General features: G+C 39.7%; 1 protein-coding gene and 1 non-coding gene across 6 annotated transcripts in view; both read left to right on the top strand.

Moving 5' to 3' along the window:
• CNST (consortin, connexin sorting protein) overlaps positions 1 to 20,824 on the top strand; it is a 94,134-nt gene that overhangs the window by 55,904 nt on the left and 17,406 nt on the right. For 4 of the 5 annotated variants that reach the window (XM_053606959.1, XM_053606957.1, XM_053606958.1 and 1 more), the window contains 6 exons: positions 6,375 to 6,405; positions 8,504 to 8,590; positions 9,062 to 9,176; positions 13,735 to 13,756; positions 13,918 to 14,014; positions 18,396 to 19,288. In XM_053606959.1, coding sequence (XP_053462934.1) covers positions 6,375 to 6,405; positions 8,504 to 8,590; positions 9,062 to 9,176; positions 13,735 to 13,756; positions 13,918 to 14,014; positions 18,396 to 19,288 — 1,245 coding nt within the window. Of the gene's footprint in view, positions 1 to 6,374; positions 6,406 to 8,503; positions 8,591 to 9,061; positions 9,177 to 13,734; positions 13,757 to 13,917; positions 14,015 to 18,395; positions 19,289 to 19,600; positions 19,776 to 20,824 lie in introns of those variants that run through there. The other variant, XM_053606960.1, reaches the window with a different exon arrangement.
• LOC128597919 (U6 spliceosomal RNA) lies at positions 862 to 963 on the top strand. The gene has a single exon (XR_008383466.1). It is a non-coding gene; the product is annotated as a U6 spliceosomal RNA (small nuclear RNA).

The following is a 20,824-nucleotide window of genomic DNA, read 5'->3' as shown; positions in this document are numbered from 1 at the left end:
AGATCTCTCTCGGGCAGCGCCTGTGGCTCAGTGAGTAGGGCGCCGGCCCCATATGCCAAGGGTGGCGGGTTCAAACCCAGCCCCAGCCAAACCGCAACAAAAAAAAAATAGCCGGCGTTGTGGCGGGCGCCTGCAGTCCCAGCTGCTCGGGAGGCTGAGGCAAGAGAATCGCTTAAGCCCAAGAGCTGGAGGTTGCTGTGAGCCGTGTGACGCCACGGCACTCTACGGAGGGCAGTAAAGTGAGACTCTGTCTCTACAAAAAAATAAAAAAATAAAGACATTAAAAAAAAAAAGAAAAAGATCTCTCTCAGTGATGGAGATGGTGACTTAGAAGATGGAGAGAAGAGTCTGGAGACTGGGAGGCTCTTAGGATACTGATAAGAAAGTCTTGTTACAAACGAAGAGTTAATTCAGAAAAAATTAAAATCTTCATGAGCTATGTTTGATTTTAACTTAAAATGAAAATATCAGGCTCTGTGCCCATAGCTCAGTGGTTACGGCGCTGGCCACGTACACCAAGGCTGGAGGGTTTGAACCCAGACCAAGTAAACAGCAATGACAACTACGACAAAAAAAAAAACGCCACAGCATTCTACCGAGGGCAGCATAGTAAGACTCTGTCTCAAAAAAAAAAAAAGAAATGGTATCAGAATGGAGAAAGTTCCACTTTTTATTTTATTTACCTCTTGTTTCATTTTTGTGCTGAGAAGTAATTTTTAATTTTTAAAAAATAAAATAGCTTTTGTCTCAACATGGGAGAATGTATATTTTTATAAATGTATGTTACTTCCTTTGAGACTTGAAGAATGCCTTTGAGAAAATGTGTACTGCTTTATGGCCTCCAAAGTGTTACTAATTTACATGCTCACTTCAGCAGCACAGGTGGCAAAATTAGAATAATATAGAGATCAGCATAGCCCCTGTGCAAGGATGACACAAATTCATGAAACAGTCCATATTTCTCAGGGAAAAACACAATTAAATTCAAGAAGGGCAGGGAGGAGGGGGCTTGGTAAGTTCCCACCCCTTCCTACAAGGTAGGGGTGTGTGGCACACCTCCTGGGTGAAGGAATCAACGACACCTTGGACTTCACCTTAAAATGCAAACAATGTAACGTAATCACATGTACGCTCATATTAATCCAAAATTAAAAAGAAGAAAAGTTTAAAAATTTTTTTAAAAGAACACAAAAACCTAGAGAACCTAATGTTTATAAGATAAAACTTATGAAATTATAGTTCTATTTGTACAACTTAATTATGAAAAACAAACAGTTTGTCAGGTTTGGGGTCCCTGTGCCTTGGTTTGCAATCTCAGCATATATTATTTTAATTTTTGCCCACAGTAGAAGAAAAAAGACTCTAGTTTCAAAAAAGAAAATTACTAATTGACTGTAGTTGAACAGCACCAATACCAAGGCAGCTTTCTAATCTCTCAGGCTTCATTGTGTTTGCACAGTGGATTACACAATGGTCTTTTCTTTCCTGAGAAGAGAGCTTAGAAAATACAGTGGTGGTTTATGCTAGTAACAAATTACACAGCTTTTAGTACTACTATTGTAAAGTCATAGAGGATTAAAGGAGATGATGCATGTTCAAGCACTTGGCATAGTGTTTGGCATATAGTAAAAAGCAAATAAGCATTATAACTCCACTCCCACTGTCACCAATTCAAAGATTGCTTGTTAAAAATCAAGAATGGGAAAGTAAAGACATCCTGATGCCTTCAGGAAGCTGAGATGTCGGGGTGACAGGAGTCAGCTGACAGTTGCCTCCTCACCCAAGGGAATATCCTGTCACCTCCCAAGGGACACACAAGCCGTGGAGGGATAGAAATACATTCTGTTCATTTCAGTAATTCCCAGCAGATCACAATGTGCCTTTCACCTAGATTTGCCAGTTGTTGACATTTACCGTGGAAGTGAGAACAATGTAACCTAAAAATGTGTACCCTCATATTAATTTGAAATAAAAAAATTAAAGTAAAATAAAATGAAAAATAAAACACTGATTTAGTTAATATGACCTTGGCTTAGCTTTAAATGTTTAACTGAGTTATACAATTGGAGGCTTTTCATATAGCAGTTATAACAGAGTATCAAGCAATGTACTCTGTCCAGCAAGCTTATACCAAAATATTCTCAGATCCAGGCAGGAAAAGGATCTACTGGGATCCTCCAAGCCATTCTGTCAGGCTGCTGCCAAAAGATACATCTCTATCTTAATCCACAAGAGCTGCTACTGCAAAAATACCACAAACTGCATAACATATAAACAAGAGAAATTTATTTATCACAGTACTGGAGGCTGGGAAGTGCAAGATCAAAGCACCAACAGATTTTGTAACTGTTAAGGGCCCTTTCTCTGTTTCCTTGCTTAGTAAAAGGGGCAAACATGCTCCTTTGGACCTCTTCTAGATAAAGATACCAATTCATTGACTGAGACAGAGCCCTTGTGACCTGATCACCTCCCAAAGACACCCCCCCCCTTAATACTGTCATGCTGGGGATTAGGTTTCAGCATATTTATGGGGGACACCAACATTGAGACCATAGCAGCACCTTCCCCTAGTAGGTGAAAGGAAGGTTGAAGCCAGGAGAACCTTATAGCTGTTGCCCTCCAGAAATGGTTTTTAACTTCTTCACATGATCTACTCTACATTGTGCAGTCGTGGTTCAGACTTAGTTTCAAGAATCATTGAAAGCACTTACTGCATGCAGTGGGCTTGGCGCTATGCTAGATAGACATTCTCTCTTTCAGTCCTTACAGCAGCCTTGTCTCATACTAGGTATTATCATCCCTGTTTTAAGTTAAGAAAGTTGAAACTTCGGATGTGAAATACATGTCCGCAGTCACAGAGCTAGGAAGTGGCAGAGCTTGCACTGGAGCGCAGTCAGGCCATTTACCTCCACACCTACGTTCTTTCTGCTCTAACAGCCTACCTTTCAGATTTAAAAATATGGGACATCTGGGTGGCGCCTGTGGCTCAGTGAGTAGGGTGCCGGCCCCATATACCAAGGGTGGTGGTTTCAAACCTGGCCCCGGCTGAACTGCGACAACAACAACAAAAAAAAATAAAAATAGCCAGGCGTTGTGGCAGACACCTGTAGTCCTAGCTACTTGGGAGGGTGAGGCAAGAGAATCACCTAAGCCCAAGAGCTGGAGGTTGCTGTGAGTTGTGATGCAACAGCACTCTACAGAGGGTGACAAAGTGCGACTCTGTCTCTAAAAAAAAAGAAAGAAAGAAAGAAATGTGGGACATCAAGGAGAAGCACATCTTCTCTTGTCCTGCTAGACTTGCTAGAGAGAAATTTTTTGTAGGGGAAATATTCTGTATATTTATATTTCAAGATGACCTTTAACCTCAAAACGCCTTTTGCTTTTGAGGCTTGGGTTTCATCACCCTCTCTCTTCTTTGTTGCTTTATTAGAACGGCCACAGAATCATGGAAGATAATTAAAAATTATGTTTCTGCAGTGCCAGTAGATCAGGTTATATAATAGGTATAGACCCTATTAAAACTTCTCAAATGAGAGCTATTTAGAAATAACCATGTGCCAATGGTGCACCACAAAAGGGCAAGGAAACTGGCTTTGAAGAGCCAGCTATTTTATTTTAATGGACAACCTGAAACTTATATATCTATCTCATGTAATATATAGTAGGGAAACCATACAGTGGCATTGATTTTTCACTGGAGGTTTGTAGTTGAAATGTTACTGATTTCTATGAGGTGTAACCCAGTGGTGTGCTGTCACCTGCTAGTACTGACTCCTGAGAACCATACTCAGTGATATTTGTCTCCTGGAAATTGGCCACAGTGGTAGTATTGGTGCTTTAGAAATGAGCATCGAGAGCTCTCCCCAACACTGTGGGGCAAACTGTTAAACATTTGTTAGCGCTTTGTTAGTGGTACCATTGTATGTATAAAAGTCTCGTTTTGTGGGTTTAAAAAAAAATGGCAATTTGACTTGGTTCAAACTAATACTTTTATAACATTATTTAAAAAATAAACTGATTAGGCGGCGCCTGTGGCTCAGTCGGTAAGGCGCCGGCCCCATATACCAAGGGTGGCGGGTTTAAACCTGGCCCTGGCTGAACTGCAACCAAAAAATAGCCGGGCGTTGTGGCGGGTGCCTGTAGTCCCAGCTACTCGGGAGGCTGAGGCAAGAGAATCGCTTAAGCCCAGGAGTTGGAGGTTGCTGTGAGCTGTATGATGCCATAGCACTCTACCAAGGGCCAAAAGTGAAACTCTGTTTCTACAAAAAAAAATAAAATAAAAATAAATAAAAATAAACTGATTAAAACAGAATCTTGAAAATTAATTCTTTGCAAAAAAAAAAGCCTTAATATAATGTAAGTATGTAGTCAAATTTAAGATTAACTGAAAATTTACAAAGAGAGGATTGAGTCCAGTCATCTATATTGCTTATGGAAAAATCTCTAGGATGTATTTAAAGTAGGCAAGTCTTTGGCTTTTAAAGTATGCCATTTGCACTGGGAAATTGGGGGAACACTTTTCCTTTTCTTGGCTAGCTTACAGAGTTGACAGGTACTTCATTGCTCTTTGCATTGGTAGTTACCTGAAAAAATGGCGAAAGAGATCTATAAAGAGAATACCTTTCTTTACCAAAGACCTAGTAAGAATCAGTAAAAACTGTCTTAAAAATATAAAGTATTTGCGTGGCGTCCGTAGCTTAGTGATTACAGCACTGAGGCTGGTGAGTTCGAACCCAGCCCAGGCCAGCTAAACAGCAATGACAACTGCAACCAAAAAATAGCTGGGCATTGTGGCAGGTGCCTGCAGTCCCAGCTACTTGGGAGGCTGAGGCAAGAGAATCGCCTAAGCCTAAGAATTGGAGGTTGCTGTGAGCTGTGACAGCCCAAGAGTTGGAGATTGCTGTGAGCTGTGACAGCCATAGCACTCTACCAAGAGCAACATAGTGAGACTGTCTCAAAAAAAATAATTTTTTTTTTAAAAATTTAAAAAGCTAATTAAAGGGTGGGTGCAGTGACTCATGCCTATAATTCTAGCAGTCTGGGAGGCCGAAGCAGGTGGGTTGCCTGGACTCAAGAGTTTGAGACCAGACTGAGTAAGAGCAAGACCCCATCTCTAAAAATAGCTGGGTATTGTGGCAGGCACCTGTAGTCCTAGCTATTAGGGAGGCTGAGGCAAGAGAATTGCTTGAGCCCAAGAGTTTGAGGTTGCTGTGAGCTATGATGCCTTGGCACTCTACCAAGGGTGACAAAATGAAACTCTGACTCAAAAATGATAATTAATTAAAAAATGAAATATTCCAAATAAGACAACAGCTTATGCCAATATTTATCAGTGAATACTTTTAATTTTACTAATCTATTCATAAATGCTATATCTAGATAATGATCTCTTTAAAAGCCCAAAATTTTTAGAGTCAAAGAATTTTTAAATTTAAAGGTGCTGTAGGATGAATCTGGTAGCTGACAAGCCCCCTAGAACCAGCTCCTGAGTGACTAAACTTTTTATCTAATGTCCTTTTACAATGTGCAGAACTTTGCACATTGTAAATACATTCCAAATATCATTACTCACCTGTTTACATTTGGCCTAGATTTCCTTAAATATCAAAACTGACCAAAAAGTCCGTGTGCCATGAGGTCTCCAGCTGGTAGTTTGTGAAATAGGAATGAAGTAAATGGGATGTCAAAGTCTCTTGTGACATGACGTATTTCTGCTTTTTTATTTATAATAAACAGAATCATTTCCTCACTTGTGTTATGTTTTTATAAGCCTCTGTCGCATTTGCCTCATTCTTTGGAGATCTTACTTCTAGACTCCAGTGAATCAGGGGAATTTGATTTAACTTGAAATAAAATATGGAAGGCTGGGCATGGTGGCTCAAACCTATAATCCTAGTAGTTTGTAGAGTTCAAGGTGGGAGGGTAACTTGAAACCAGAAGTTGAATACCAACTTTGTACCCATCTCTACAAAAAATTAGCGAGGCATAACAGTATGTGACTATAGCCCCAGCTACTCAGGAGGCTGAGGCAGGAGGATCACTTGAGCCCAAGATTTCAAGATTTCAGTGTGATTATGCTACTGCACTACAGCCTGGGTGACTGAGTGAGACCCTATCTCAAAAAAAAAAGAAAAAAATAGGGAGAACGAGGTTAGGTAAAGACCAAAGAATATCTCTGTTTGCTTTGCTTGAGATGAATGACTTCAGAATGGCATCCTGTGTCTACAAAGTTCTTGTGATCTAGAGAATATAGTAACTGAGATTTTCTTACTCTGTTATCAAAGGCATTTGAAGTTTCAAGCTCTTAATTTCTTCCACATCTGTCATTTCATCCGATTGTTAATTTAATTTTCTCTATTTTTTGTTTTTAACAGATTGCAGAGTCCTATTACCACGAAGAGGACTGTATCCTTTTCTTGTAATAATTACAGGAAGAAATTCGTAGAACTCTTAGAAAATTATTTATTTTTTAAAACTCACTGTATTTTATGTACAACAAACTGTACAGAACATGTGATTTCTATGGCTTTTGACAGTAGCAGGTTACCTCAGAAAGCAAGATGTGGAAAATTTCTGTCACTCCGGAAAACTTCCTGGAACATCCAAATATGACCTTTCATAAATAAGCCTTTATTTTTACCAAAATAGAGTATTTCTGTTCAGGAAGGGGGATAAAGCACATGTTGCTGAAAAATAAATTTTTAAATCAGAGTTTTTTCCTATGAAGTGAACAAATGTACAAATCTAGGAACATTTACATGGTGGAACAGGTCATGTACAGCAGGCACAGGGAGTCTTGGACCGTCCCATTACAGCTGTACAGCTGCCAAGGAAGATCAGTTCTTCACTAGTAATAAACAGAAGAAATGTCAAATGAGGCTGCATGTTAACTTTTGTATAGAAAGATTTCTCTCTCATTTTTTTCAATTTTTCTTTTTTAAAATTGCTTTGTTTTCGGGGGGGGGGGGATGGCTCAATATATGCTCTCTGGAAAGGATGTATCCTAAGCATCTGTTTTTCCCTGTTGGTGTCACTTGTTTTTCCCCTGAACTTTGCTGACTTTCACCACATGTCTGACCAGGCTGAGGGATAAGTGTTTAACCATCATGAACCTGTCAAGCAAACTGGTACTTCACACAGTGGCAGTTTACTACTAAGTATGTTGGAAGGCAAATTTGGTAGAAATACAGAGGGAACTCTGTCTCTCTTTTTTTCTGTTAAATAAACACTGAGTGTCTAATGCAGGACAGACAAGCAGCATCAGCATCTATGGGGTCTTCTTAGAAATGCAAATTCTTAGGCCTGAGAATCAGAGACTCTTGGGATCAGATCCATGAATCTGTATTTTAGCAAGTTTTGCAGATAATTTTTCTGTTGGAGAAACACTGATTTATCTTAAATCGTGGGCAAAGCTAAAAAAGGAATTGTTCTCACTTTTCCCTGGCCTAGATATTTGTGATCTCTGGGTCATCTGTAAGACTACAAATAAGATGAAGAACTGAAGCTCTGAGTGAGCGTGGGAAGGACAAAAAAGCTGAACAATGGGTTTTTCTGTTCCTTTTTTTCTGGGTCAACACTCACAGCTTTTCCCAGAGAAAGGTAGGCAGTTGGAGAGTGTATCTGGACTTGGTAAGATACAAATACATGGGATGTAGATGAGAAGGCAAAAGTTCGCAAGATCCACGAAAAGGTTATGAAACATTGCTGTGGGAAGTTAATCAAAATTTCATACAGATCCATAGAAGTTTTTACTCTGTCATTGTTTAGGCTTATGATCCTTTGGTCTTATGGGAGAAAAGCATTCAGTGGGAAATAATAAAGGATCAAGGCGATTGGAAACAGAAGCAAAGAGTCACATATTTACTTGACAGGAAGGAGAGAAATTAAAAAGGGAAACTTATAGACTCTAGAATTCCATGTGGGTCCTGTTTCCTTAAATCACTTTTAATTGACTCTGTGTGAAATATGTATATTAGCAACAGAACATTCCTTGAGTATTAAACCTTTTAGTTTCTACCATTTCCTGATAGTGTGGAACCCAAATAGCTACTGCTTAATATACTGCTTCAAAATGTACCTACTTCAAAACCAAGTAACAAGGCTCGGCGCCTGTGGCTCAAGCAGCTAAGGCACCAGCCACATACACCTGAGCTGGCGGGTTCGAATCCAGCCTGCCGCCAGACGACAACGATAGCTGCAACCAAAAAATAGCCGGGCGTTGTGGCGGGCGCCTGTAGTCCCAGCTACTTGGGAGGCTGAGGCAGGAGACTCACTTGAGCCCAGGTGTTTGAGGTTGCTGTGCCATTGCACTCTACCCAGGGTGACAGCTTGAGGTTCTGTCTCAAAAAAAAAATAAAAAACCCAAGTAACAAGATGTTTCAGTTGAAAAATGTTTAGAGTCTTCTCATTTTTTTGGTCAGTTGCAAGCTTCTCAACTTCCTGTTCAAATATAGGGATTAGTTAAATAGACTGGATTTCTATTTTCCTCAAATTTTCTATTCAGATGAGAAAGCAATGAAATTCATTCAGCTTGAACGATTGTATCATGAGCAATTGCTCGCAAATCTTTCTGCCATTCAGGAACAGTGGGGTAAGTATGAACTAAGAATGTAGAGGGCTGCGCCCGTAGCTTAGTGGGTAGGGCAGTGAAGTCTACGATAGAACGTGGAATCCTCAGTGATTTAAAAGTTGTTATCGAAAGATTTGACCTGGTTTTGTAAATGGGAAGATAGATGTTTCCATAGTCAAGTTAATGTTACAAAGTAGCATGTGAGAAAATGTTTTTCTTTTTATTTTGCTCTTTGTATCAATGCCAAAAAAAGAACACTGGCAACTACTGTATTTGCATTTCTTCTGATCACATTTCATACCCTCCTGGCTAATTTAGTCTCTAAGATGAGATGTACTTCTTTTGAAAAGTAATCACTTAGCTATTTCTACTGTGCTAACTTCTGGGTTGTTTGAGAAGACAATTTTGCTTACTAATATTTATCAGTTAACTATTTTTCCCTGCTAAATATGTTTTGTAAAAGCCAGTGACTAACAAATATTTTAAATTTAGAAACAAAATGGAAAACTGTGAAACCACATACAGTTACGTCTCTAAGGAATTCAGAAAAAGGATTCAATGGTGAAGATTTTGACCGACTTACCAAAATTTGCACAACACATCAAGAGTAAGTACATCAGATTTGGTTAGAATGGGTTGGAGTAGAAGCATTATAGCATTGCATATATGAAATACGAGATCTATTTCTTTGTTTAGTTAATTTTTCAGCTAAATAAATCAAAATGGGTATCATAAAGTTACTAGGTTCCCTTCTCAGCTTTTATCTGTTTCTTACACAGGTAAAGGTTGACTTCACATAAGTTAAAAAAATCCTTCTAATTAGAAACTCAAAACTGTAACTCTAAAAAAAAAAAATTATTTGGGCCGTGCCTGTGGCTCAGTGAGTAGGGCACCAGCCCCATATGCCGAGGGTGGTGGGTTCAAACCCAGCCCCAGCCAAACTGCAACTAAAAAATAGCCGGGCGTTGTGGCGGGTGCCTGTAGTCCCAGCTGCTTGGGAGGCTGAGGCAAGAGAATCACGTAAGCCCAAGAGTTAGAGGTTGCTGTGACCCGTGTGAAGTCATGGCACTCTACCCGAGAGCGGTACAGTGAGACTCTGTCTCTACAAAAAAAAAAAAAAACTGTAACTCTGATTTTTATCTCTTTTTAGTAAGAGATTAAGCAATTCAGACGGGCATAACTGCATATTAGGGCTTTTCATGCTAGTCATTTGTTAATGTTTGTTGTAGTAAAAAAAAAAAGCACTTTTAAGAGTAGCTTAATGATGTAAAGCAAATATAGTATAATATTTCATCAAAATACTGCATAAGGAGAGCTGCCTTTACCAGATAACTTTGAATTATTTAATTTGTATCCAGGAGTTGGATTTTTTTTTAAGATGGAGTCGCCCTCTTTCATCCAGGGTGGAGTGTAGTGATGGGATCGTAGCTCAGTGCTGCAGCCCCAAACTCCTGGGCTTAAGGGATCCTCCTGCTTCAGTCTCCCCCAGTAGCTGGCATGATTACAGGCATGTGTCACCATGCCTAGCTAACTTTTTAAAAAAACGTTTTAGAGACAAGAGTCTCATTATGTTGTCCCAGCCAGTCTTGAACTCTTTACCTCAAGCAGTCCTCCCACCTCACCCTCCCGCCCAATTCACTAGATTATTGGCATCAGCCACCACACCCAAAAATAAATTGGATTTTTTTAACCTAAATTAATAGTAATAACAAAATACATACTTTTTAAGAAATTCATTATTTGAAGACCCAGAATTTGAAGGTTTATTTTAACTAGTACAGATTTCTGGAATTTAGAACATGAATCATTAATACAAAGACTGAAAGACTTCCCATTCTGTTGATAACTTTTTCTTCTTTTTTTTCTCAAAACCATAAAGAGTAAACTAAAGTTCTATTTATTAATAATAAAACAGTGTCAAGTAATGCTGCCCAGCTCCTGCAGCAGATAGAGAACTGGCTTTTAGATCTGGTTGTTTTGGAGACCAGGTTTTGAAGCATGATTCTAGATTAGAGGTGGATACTCATTCATATCTCATGATGACAATTTTCTTATGTTAGTTAATTGGAACCTTTAAAACAGTATTTTCAGAGATTCTGAGTTACAATCTAATTACGTTATCTGTTAAACAGGTTAACTTTCGATTTCATAGCATTTCTTATTGTTGTTGTTTTTGAGACCGAGTCTCACTAAGTCACCCTGGGGTCGAGTGTCGTGGCATCACAGCTACAGCAACCTCAAACTCTTAGGCTCAAGCAATCCTCTTGCCTCAGCCTCCCCAGTAGCTGGGACTACAGGCACCTGCTACAATACCCAGCTATTTTTAGAGACAGGATCTTGCTCTTAGGCTGGTCTCAATCTCCTGAACTCAAGCAATCCTTCCATCTTGGCCTCCCAGAGTGCTAAGAATTTTAAAATAATGAAATCTTTTAGAGTAAAGAAGATCATTTTCTTAATTTTAAAATATTCTATGTAAGATCGCACCCTTGCCCGGCTCGGTAGTTCACACCTAACATCCTAGCACTCTGGAAGACTGAGGGGGGTCCATCGCTTGACCTCGGAGTTTGAGACCAGTCTAAGCAAGAGCAAGATGCTATCTCTACTAAAAATAGAAAAGTTAGCCCAGTAGTGACTCACACCTATAGTGCCAGCTACTCAGGAGGCTGAGGCAAGAGGATTACACAAGCCTTAAGAGTTTGAGATTGCTGGGAGGCGCCTGTGGCTCAGTGAGTAGGGCACTGGCCTCATATACTGAGGGTGGTGGATTCAAACCCCCCGTCCCCGGCCAAACTACAACAAAAACAGCTGGGCGTTGTGGCAGGCACCTGTAGTCTCAGCTACTCGGGAGGCTGCAGGGCATCAAAGTGAGACTCTTGTCTCTAAAGAGAAGAAAAAAGAGTTTGAGATTGCTGTGAGCTATGATGCCAGGGCACCTCTACCCAGAGCAACAGAATGAGACTTTGTCTCACCAACAACAAAAAGAAAGACACCACCCCTGGCCATCCTATGAAACTCACAACTTCTTTTTTTTTTTTTTTTTTTTTGTAGAGACAGAGTCTCACTGTACCGCCCTCGGGTAGAGTGCCGTGGCGTCACACGGCTCACAGCAACCTCTAACTCTTGGGCTTACGCGATTCTCTTGCCTCAGCCTCCCGAGCAGCTGGGACTACAGGCGCCCGCCACAACGCCCAGCTATTTTTTGGTTGCAGTTTGGCCGGGGCTGGGTTTGAACCCACCACCCTCGGCATATGGGGCCGGCGCCCTACTCACTGAGCCACAGGCGCCGCCCGAAACTCACAACTTCTTAATGTGTTACAAATGTTTTCCTTATATAAGAAACGAACATTTATTGAACATAATATGAATGTGAAAAGCTTTTTGCTTTAGAATTTGGGTAATTCCAGGCAGCTCTCAACGACTCACACCTATAATCCCAGCATTTTGGGAGGCCAAGGCAGGAGGATCATTTGAAGTCAGGAGTACAAGACCAGCCTGAGCCACATCGTGAGAATGTGTCTTTACAAAAAACTAAAAATAAGAAAATTAGTTGTGTGTCGTAGCGTGCCCCATAGTCCTAGCTACTTGGGAGGCTGAAGTGGGTGGATCACTTGCGCCCAGGATTTCGAGGTTGCGATGAGCTATGATTGGGCTACTGCACTCCAACAGAGCAAGACCCTGTCTCAAAAAAAACTTTTTTGATAATTCCCAAAATATTACTTTTAGTATTTAAAAATATTTTTGAGTTATACATGAAGTATGCGAGCTTGATGGGTTTTTACATGTGTATATCTACATGACTACTACTCCAAACAAAGAACAAGACACAGAACATTCCAGCCCCTGGACGGGCTCGTGCACGTACCAAGTCTATCCCCACCACCCATGGTAACTGCTACCCGAGCCATGTTAACAGTGTATCGGCCTGTCCCGTAACTTCATATACATACAGAATATAAATATTTGTGTCTAGCTTCTTTTCCTCTTGCCAGTTCCAAAGCATGCCCCAAGAGGTATCCAGTGCCTTGCACCCATCACTGTATCTGTTACGTGGTACTGGATGGAGCACCGGTTTGCTGTCATTGATGGGTGCGCAGATACATTGTATAACAAGGCAGCAATTTATTTATTCATTATATTGTATTTATTTATTTGGGTCGTTTCCCATTTTTTGAGTATTGTAAATAAAATGATTATGAACATGTCTGTACAAGCTTTTAAAAGATATATGTATCTTTTATCTTGGGTATTCCCTAAAATTTAATATTTAAAAGATAACCCTTTGCCTGGCACAGCGCTAAGTAATCCTGGCACTCTAGGAGACTGAGGTCAGAGGATCACTTGAGGTCAGGAGTTCAAGACCAGCCTGAGCAAGAGCCAAACCTTATCTCTACTAAAAATAGAAGAAATTAGCTGGTCATGGTGGCAAGCACTCTGTAGTTTGAGGGCTGAGGCTCAAACTCCTTGATCCCAGGAGTTTGGGGGTGCGATGAACTGTGATGATGCCACTGGAAAAAGCTATCTTCTTGTTACCTGTTTCCACGGATAATTCCAACAACATTATCTTCCACCTTAATCTATGTTAGGCTATAATGATAAACTGAAACTATCTGTGTATGTCATATAGTCTTGAAATACATCCAGGGCAGCGCCTGTGGCTCAGTGAGTAGGGCACCTGCCCTATATACCGAGGGTGGCGGGTTCAAACCCAGCCCCGACCAATCTGCAACAAAAAATAGCCGGGTGTTGTGGTGGGCACCTGTATTCCCAGGTACTTGGAGGCTGAGGCAAGAGAATCACCTAAGCCCAAGAGCTGGAGGTTGCTGTGAGCTGTGACGCCATGGCACTCTACTGAGGGTGACAAAGTGAGACTCTGTCTCTAAAAAAAATAAATAAATAAAAAATTATCATTTCTGAATATCAGCATTTGTAGCTTCTTTGGGAGTTTTCAGTAGTAATTGGTTATCTTAAGAGATTAGCACACGATGTAGCTGCACTTTGAACTGTGTAAGCCAGTGGTAATGTTTCAGCCATGGAAATGTTCTGTTCTAATATTAGAATCCAGAGAAGCTGTATTTTTTTTTTAACAGCCATTTCACTGACATTTGTTTGGAAGTATATTGCTACTGTAATTTTTTTTTAATTTTTTTTTTCTCTTTTTTCTACAGTCCTGTTTTATCCAAGCACGAGGTAAAAGATTGTTTCTTTTGAAAATATTTATGGAGAAAATGTTACTATAATGCCTGTTATATAGACTGTTTTAGAAAATAAATCTTTCTCAAGTTATTTTCAGCTTTCTAGTTTAATGCAACAGTTACTAAAAAAAATTTTTTTTTTGTTTTACTTTTTAGATAGCAGCTGTAGAAAAGTGCCCAGGAAGGAAATGCTGTACTCAGTTAATTGTGTCTGAAGAGCCGAAGGAAAGAGGAGCTGCAGCCAAAGAATCAGGTATGTTTTATCTCAGATTAATGTGAGGATGAGGTTACAATGTTTGTATTTGTTAGATAGAGTCCCTTTGATAGTTGTGTCCCGCACCCAAAGGTATGCCAGATACCCTTACATTGTGCCCATTAAGTGAGAGCACGCCCAGGCCCCTCCCACCTCCCCTCTTCCTTTCCCTCCTTCCCCAGAGTCAGGCTGTTTTTCAGGTAAGTTAGGTAGAAGTTCAAAAGATACCTGCCTCCCATAATATTTCACAAGTGTTGCATCTGAATTGCTATAGAGGAACTTTTTTACATGTTTTTGTACATATACCTCTCCTAGAAAAATTGCAAAGCAACACTTTTTTTTATGTTGTACAACTCCATTTTTTAGACATGTAGTAGATACTATAAAATTATTTGTTCTTTTCAGTAGATGGTTATATGTATCTAATAGAATAAGAAAAAATTGTACCTTGAAGGCAGCTTGAAGCAAATACCAAAAAAATGAAAAAGAAATTGTACAATAGTACAATGAAAATAGACTTGATTTTTGGTGTATTCAAACATCATTTTCTGCTTAAAATCCAACATTTATTTTATGGACTTTACTAGAAATTTATTCTGTAAATCTAGATATTTAACGCTTTAAATCTTGATAATTTATTTCTGGCAATTTATTGTCTTTCCTTTTTTGTTCACTAATCTATGATGTGCTTTATATACTTCAAAAGCATTTATGATGTATTTTATACCACCTGTGCCGTGTCAGAAGATTTTTAGAGACTTTTCTCTAAATGTTGTTTAGAAAAATGCGTGTTGGGCGGTGCCTATGGCTCAGTCGGTAAGGCGCCGTATGCCGAGGATAATGGGTTCAAACCCGGCCCCAGCCAAACTGCAACCAAAAAATAGCAGGCGTTGTGGCGGGCACCTGTAGTCCCAGCTACTCGGGAGGCTGAGGCAAGAGAATCGCTTAAGCCCAGGAGTTGGAGGTTGCTGTGAGCTGTGTGAGGCCACGGCACTCTACCGAGGGCCATAAAGTGAGACTCTGTCTCTACAAAAAAAAAAAAGAAAAATGCGTGTTGTTCTTTATAAAAACTTGAGAAAATAAAGATAAATATAGTTTAGGGTGTTTTCTTTCCCTTGATGTCTGATTTTATTACCAATTTATATTTCTGGGTCTGAGACCCCTGATAGTGAAGAGGAAGTATCAGGTGTTTGGGGTGAGTTGCCCTGAAGATAGAAGATGATGATGATATTGTTAGTTTAATCAGGCTTTAACTCTTTATAAAGTACTTTGTAATTTTTTCACATGTTGACTTACCTCCTTTTCTCTTATGAGTGAAGATAGGAATGTCACCTTGAGTCAATCCTACTATACTCTTTTCTGTCTCTTCTGTTATTTTTATATAGAAATTAGAGTAAAATGAGTTTCATAAGAATCTTAAACAGAGGGGGAGAATCACAAAACTGCCACCTAGTTTGGGTGTGGATGTGTCTCCGTGTTGTGTACGTTGGGAAGAATACTGTTACAGGATCTGTGCTTGAATTTGAGGCTCAGCACTGGCTGTTTCCCAGTGCGGGGTTGGCACTGACTCTAGCTCGGCCTCTGCTGTGGTATGTGTGTTGTGCACGGGGAAAATGAGGCACCATCTAGAACCTGGATCTTCAGGTTTCTAATTGAATGCAGCATGCTTCTCCTAAGTAAACTGTATGGATTGTCAGAGGCTTCAGTAATCAAGGCAGCCTACTAACCACCATCTTATGAGAGGGTGAGAAAGAAATCTTGCCCGAGTCTGATAAAATAGTGTTTCAAACAGAAATGCCAGCAATAGGGATGACTCTCCAGATGTAGTTTGGAACTCCTATTCTTTGCTTCTTAAATTATGTGGGGGTTTTTCCATAAATTTTTGCTATTTCTAAATAATGGCATGGAGTGACCATTTTCAGGCTATTTTGTAAATAATACATTGTACCTAAAGATAGTCTTTATTACTCACCACTTACATGGTATCTCAGTTCATGAGATACATTACTTTAATATGTTGTATTGTGTCTAGTAACTGCAGTCAGCTACCTCACTTTCCACTCATGTAATGGCTTATCAGACTGATTCTCTAACTTTTCATTCACTGACAGCTATTAAATAGTCTCATTTCGATTCTTTAGAACTTAAGTGTTAATTGAATTCCAGACCTCATTTTAACACTTAAATCTCATTCTGTTCAAAGCTCTTCTCTATCTGCCTTGCTAGAGGCAGGGAACATGCTACACTTGCAGTTGGAGTTAGCTGGATTAGTGCTTGTGGCTCAACCTAGGCTGCTCTGTGCTGGACCAGCTGAGGAGGAGGAACACCCCCTTCGACATGTGTGTAATCCTTTAGGGAACTAACCCCCAGCTGGGGGCAGCATACCCCATTCCACTGATGCGGGGCTCTCTCTGCCTTATGCCTTAACAGTACCTGTGGTACCATAGTCCCCAGTCTTGTTTGGTCTGTGAATCCTGTGGATGTGTCTGAGGACCATCTTGTGAACCTTTGGGTGCTGGGAACCTGTGGAGGAGTCCTTGGCTCCCTTCCCACTTTGCTGTGGCCCTCACTGCTCTAACCTTCCTCATCCTCATAGACGGGCAGGTCAGGAAGCTCAGTGGCAAAGCCGACAACCTGTGGGGAGTGAGATGTCCAGATGTGTTCTTGCAGTCTCCCAACTTTCATGTTTTGGGTTAGGAAAAGGGAAGGAATGCTGTACTTTCTTTCCTGACCCTCTTCTGATGTTTGAGTTAGGGTATTGGAGGAGGTACTTGAAACTCTACTAAACAGCTCCCTCTCTCAGCAGTCCAGATGAAGTGGTCAGCCTCAGTCTCCGATTCTCGAAAATCTAAAGAGGGCATTTTAAGTAAATGTCTTTTCTTTTTTTCTTTTCTTCAACACCAGAGATTGATAATCTCTCCAGAGATTGATAATGCCTTTTCTTTGGTTTGGTGTAGTCCTCAATTGTCAGTTCCTAATTATTAAAGTACCAATAAATGATAAACCAAATGGAATAAAATTTTAATATTTTTATCTTTGATTTTCACCTTTAGGTCATTATTTGTATAAATTTAATAATAGATGGCTATTAAAAAGGTAAAACTTCTGGTCAGCGCCTGTGGCTCAGTGAGTAGGGCACTGGCCCCATATACAGAGGGTGGTGGGTTTAAACCCAGCCCCCGCCAAACTGCAACAAAAAAATAGCCTGGCGTTGTGGCGGGCGCCTGTGGTCCCAGCTACTCAGGAGGCTGAGGCAAGAGACTCACCTAAGCCCAAGAGCTGGAGGTTGCTGTGAGCTGTGATGCCACAGCACTCTACCAAAGGCAAAAAAGTAAGACTCTGTCCCTTAAAAAAAAGTACAACTTCTAAGACAGGAATGCTGAATGTACCAATAACTGAGGGTGATCAAGCTTCTTGGTATCTAGCAATCTGTGCAATTCCCATTCATTATTCACATAAAGGATTTAAATTGTTTATTTTTAAAATGAAAGAAAAATATTTAAGTTGATTTTATTTGAAGTACAAATGGACAGAGATAACAAAATTCAAACCTGTTTCCACCTTTTGCCAAAATGTTTTTGTTTTTTGTTTTTTTGCAGTTTTTGGCTGGGGCTGGGTTTGAACCCACCACCTCTGGTATATGGGGCCGGCGCCCTACTCCTTTGAGCCACAGGCGCACCCCCAAAACGTATTCTTTTTATTGCTACCCTTTGCTGCCTCTCTTTAAGTAATTTGCAGGCACATTTATTAAGGGTATTATAGACTTATCATCCTTTAATCTTGGTAGACCAGATCAGTATTAATTTTTTCACATTTTATTTTTTTTTTATTTTTTTTTGGGGGGGGGGGTTTTGGCCAGGGCTAGGTTTGAACCTGCCACCTCTGGCATATGGGACCAGCGCCCTACTCCTTGAGCCACAGGCGCTGCCCAATTTTTTCACATTTTAAATTATAAATATATGACTAAGGTTAATCATGTAAAAACATTTACTTAATATGCTATGTCATGAATATACTGAAAATAATTTTTCTAACTTCATTTGATTGTAAAAGATCAATAGATATATTTATTTAAATGTATAAGGCCAATGAAGTTAAGACTATCTTTTAAAACTTTGAATAATGACTCATTTATAATGAGGACTAAATTATTTATTCATACTAACATGCATTTAAGTAATCTCTGTTACATATAAAGGATTATTTACTAAATACAGGTATTCCGAGTATTTTCTCTATAAAGACGCTAGTACCACAGATAGAATTTCCATTTAAGATGGTTAGAATATTATATTACACATACTATTTTCATGTCCTTCTCTTCCCTCCTATACAAAGTGTTTTTGTGAATTTTAAACAACTTATTTCTCTTTGTCTTTAGAGAGTGAATCTTGTCTTGGCACAGAACCAAGCAGAGAAAGCCAACATAAAGAAGAGCCCCTAGGGAACAGTCCCTCCTGTGATCAGATGGACGGGCAGGCAGCTTCCCCAAGCCCTGTGGTCGCTGCAGGGAAGGACCACACGGCGGAGCCGCTCTGCAGCACTGAGGCCACCCCGGAGCTCCACGCCCAGTCCTCAGAGACAGCGGATGGGAGGAGGTCTGGGCCAGACTCTGCCGAGAATGCTTGTGATGATGACAGCCACCTGCAGCCGGCTCAAACAGAGACGTGCCAGAATTTAGCCAAAATAGAGGGCATTGCCGGGGACCCTAAGGTATTGCCTTCCAGTGGGTCAGTGACAGAACCATTGATTTTACCAGGCTGTGATCACATACTTCCCACGTCGATTTCTGAAGGTAAAAATTCACAGGCTCAAAGAAAAGAACTCCACTTGCCACTTCAGGATGCTTCTGAGGCGTTGCCCACAGACCAACTTGAGAACAGTGAATTAAATGAGCTGCGGCAGCCTGATCTTACAGAGAGTGATGGAAAATCACTACGGGGGCAGGCTGACTCAGAGGCTGCTGAGAATGTACTTTGTGAAAATAATAAAATATCTGACTTAAGTACACGGCTTCCAGAGGTGTATATGGCCCCAGAAGAAAAGGGAGATAAGGACGAACAACTCAATAAAGAGACAGAAGACTACTTGAACAGCCTATTAGAAGGATGCTTAAAAGATACTGAAGATTCTCTCTTGTATGAAGAGGAAGACTCTGATCTCCTTCAAGATCTTTCTCCCGAAGAAGCATCCTACAGTCTACAGGAGAATCTGCCTTCTGATGACAGTTGTCTTTCTCTGGATGATCTTGCCAAAAGGATAGAGATTGCAGAGGTAAATTAGAGATGAAGTAAAAATTTAAAAACTAATTTATATACTAAATCTGGCCTTGTTTTTTTTTCAGTTTTCCCTAGTCTCAGGCGTAAGGGAAATTTTTAGTTAATATAACATTTTAATTATTACTAGTTTTTAAAGATATACCCATTGAATAAAGTGACTTCTAATCATTATAATGTTTATATTTCAGGAGATTATATTGCATGCCTCCAGATATAGTAAGCATTATTATACATAACCATTTTTTTCAATAGTCCTGATTTTAATTTTTTTTTTATTTTTTATTTATTTATTTATTTATTTTTGCAGTTTTTCTGGGCCAGGCAAAAGAACCTACCACCTCCGGCATATGGGGCCAGTGCCCTACTCCTTTGAGCCACAGGAGCCGCCCCCTCTGATTTTTATTTGACAGTTCCAGAAGTTACCAAGACAAGATCAGTTGTATTCCAATAAGGAAATCTCATTTTTCTTCTCATATCTCTAGAAAATAAAATACAGGATATACTCACCGTTTCTTCTTCTTGTGAATATATTTTTAAAATTCTCTAAGAAATATTTCAGAATGTAACACTAAGGGGTACTGGATTCATTTTTAAGCTACTAAGTTGAAAAAAATCAAGGAAAAATTACCATTCTGTTTGTTTAATAATACAATCAAAAGTTTGGGGGTGGGGGGATAAAAGCCATACCAAAACTACCAGGATGACTTGGTGTGGTACAAAGAGCAGCATTTGATGGCCTTAGCTCCAGTATAATCCTACCAGTTAGTTATCAGCCTCGTGGAGTTACTTTTTACCTTTCTAAGACTGTTTCCTTCTCTGAAAATAAAGATACTTACTGCCTTTCTTTTTCTTTGCCTTGTATGTATTTCCAAGTTATCTTTTAAGTCCCATTCTTACCCATTGGTTTCTAACTCAGCATTATCCTTAGAACTATGATTTTTCTCCTTAATTTTTTCTTCACAGAATTATTTAATACTGCTTCATGGATACAGAGTTTCTGTTTGGGGTGATGAAAAATTCCAAAAGTAGATAGTGGTGATAGTTGCACAATATTTTGATTGTAATAATGCCATTGAATTATATACTTAAAATGGTTAAAACGGCAATTCTACGTTATATATATTTTACCACAACTTCAAGAGTTGTAAAAAAAGAAGAAGTTTTATTCTTGATAGAGCCAATAGTAAAGCACTTGATTTATTTATTTTAACCAGATCTCTGGCAGGGGTGGGGGGTGAGGGGGGCAGGGATACCAAAATAAAGGTCCCAGCCATACTCAAATCTACTTGTAATGTCAAAAGGTTACTGTCATCTGACTGCCTCTTTCATGCCTATGGTGAAGTTGACCTTATAGGTAAAAGCCATGTGAAATTTTATCTTTTTAGGTATAAATTATGAAGAGAGATAAGAGTGCAGGTTGTATCTCCCCACCCTATAGAATATTTTAAGGGGGGGATTAACTGTTGACTTAATGTTGTGCATTACAACTAAATGCAGTATTCTCTCCTAAAACTCACAACATAAGCCAATA

This window comes from Nycticebus coucang, chromosome 10 (assembly GCF_027406575.1).
Source record: "Nycticebus coucang isolate mNycCou1 chromosome 10, mNycCou1.pri, whole genome shotgun sequence".
Classification (NCBI taxonomy): Eukaryota; Metazoa; Chordata; class Mammalia; order Primates; family Lorisidae; genus Nycticebus; species Nycticebus coucang.
The sequence above is the reverse complement of the archived record's forward strand: the minus strand, read 5'-3'. Positions and strand labels throughout refer to the sequence as shown.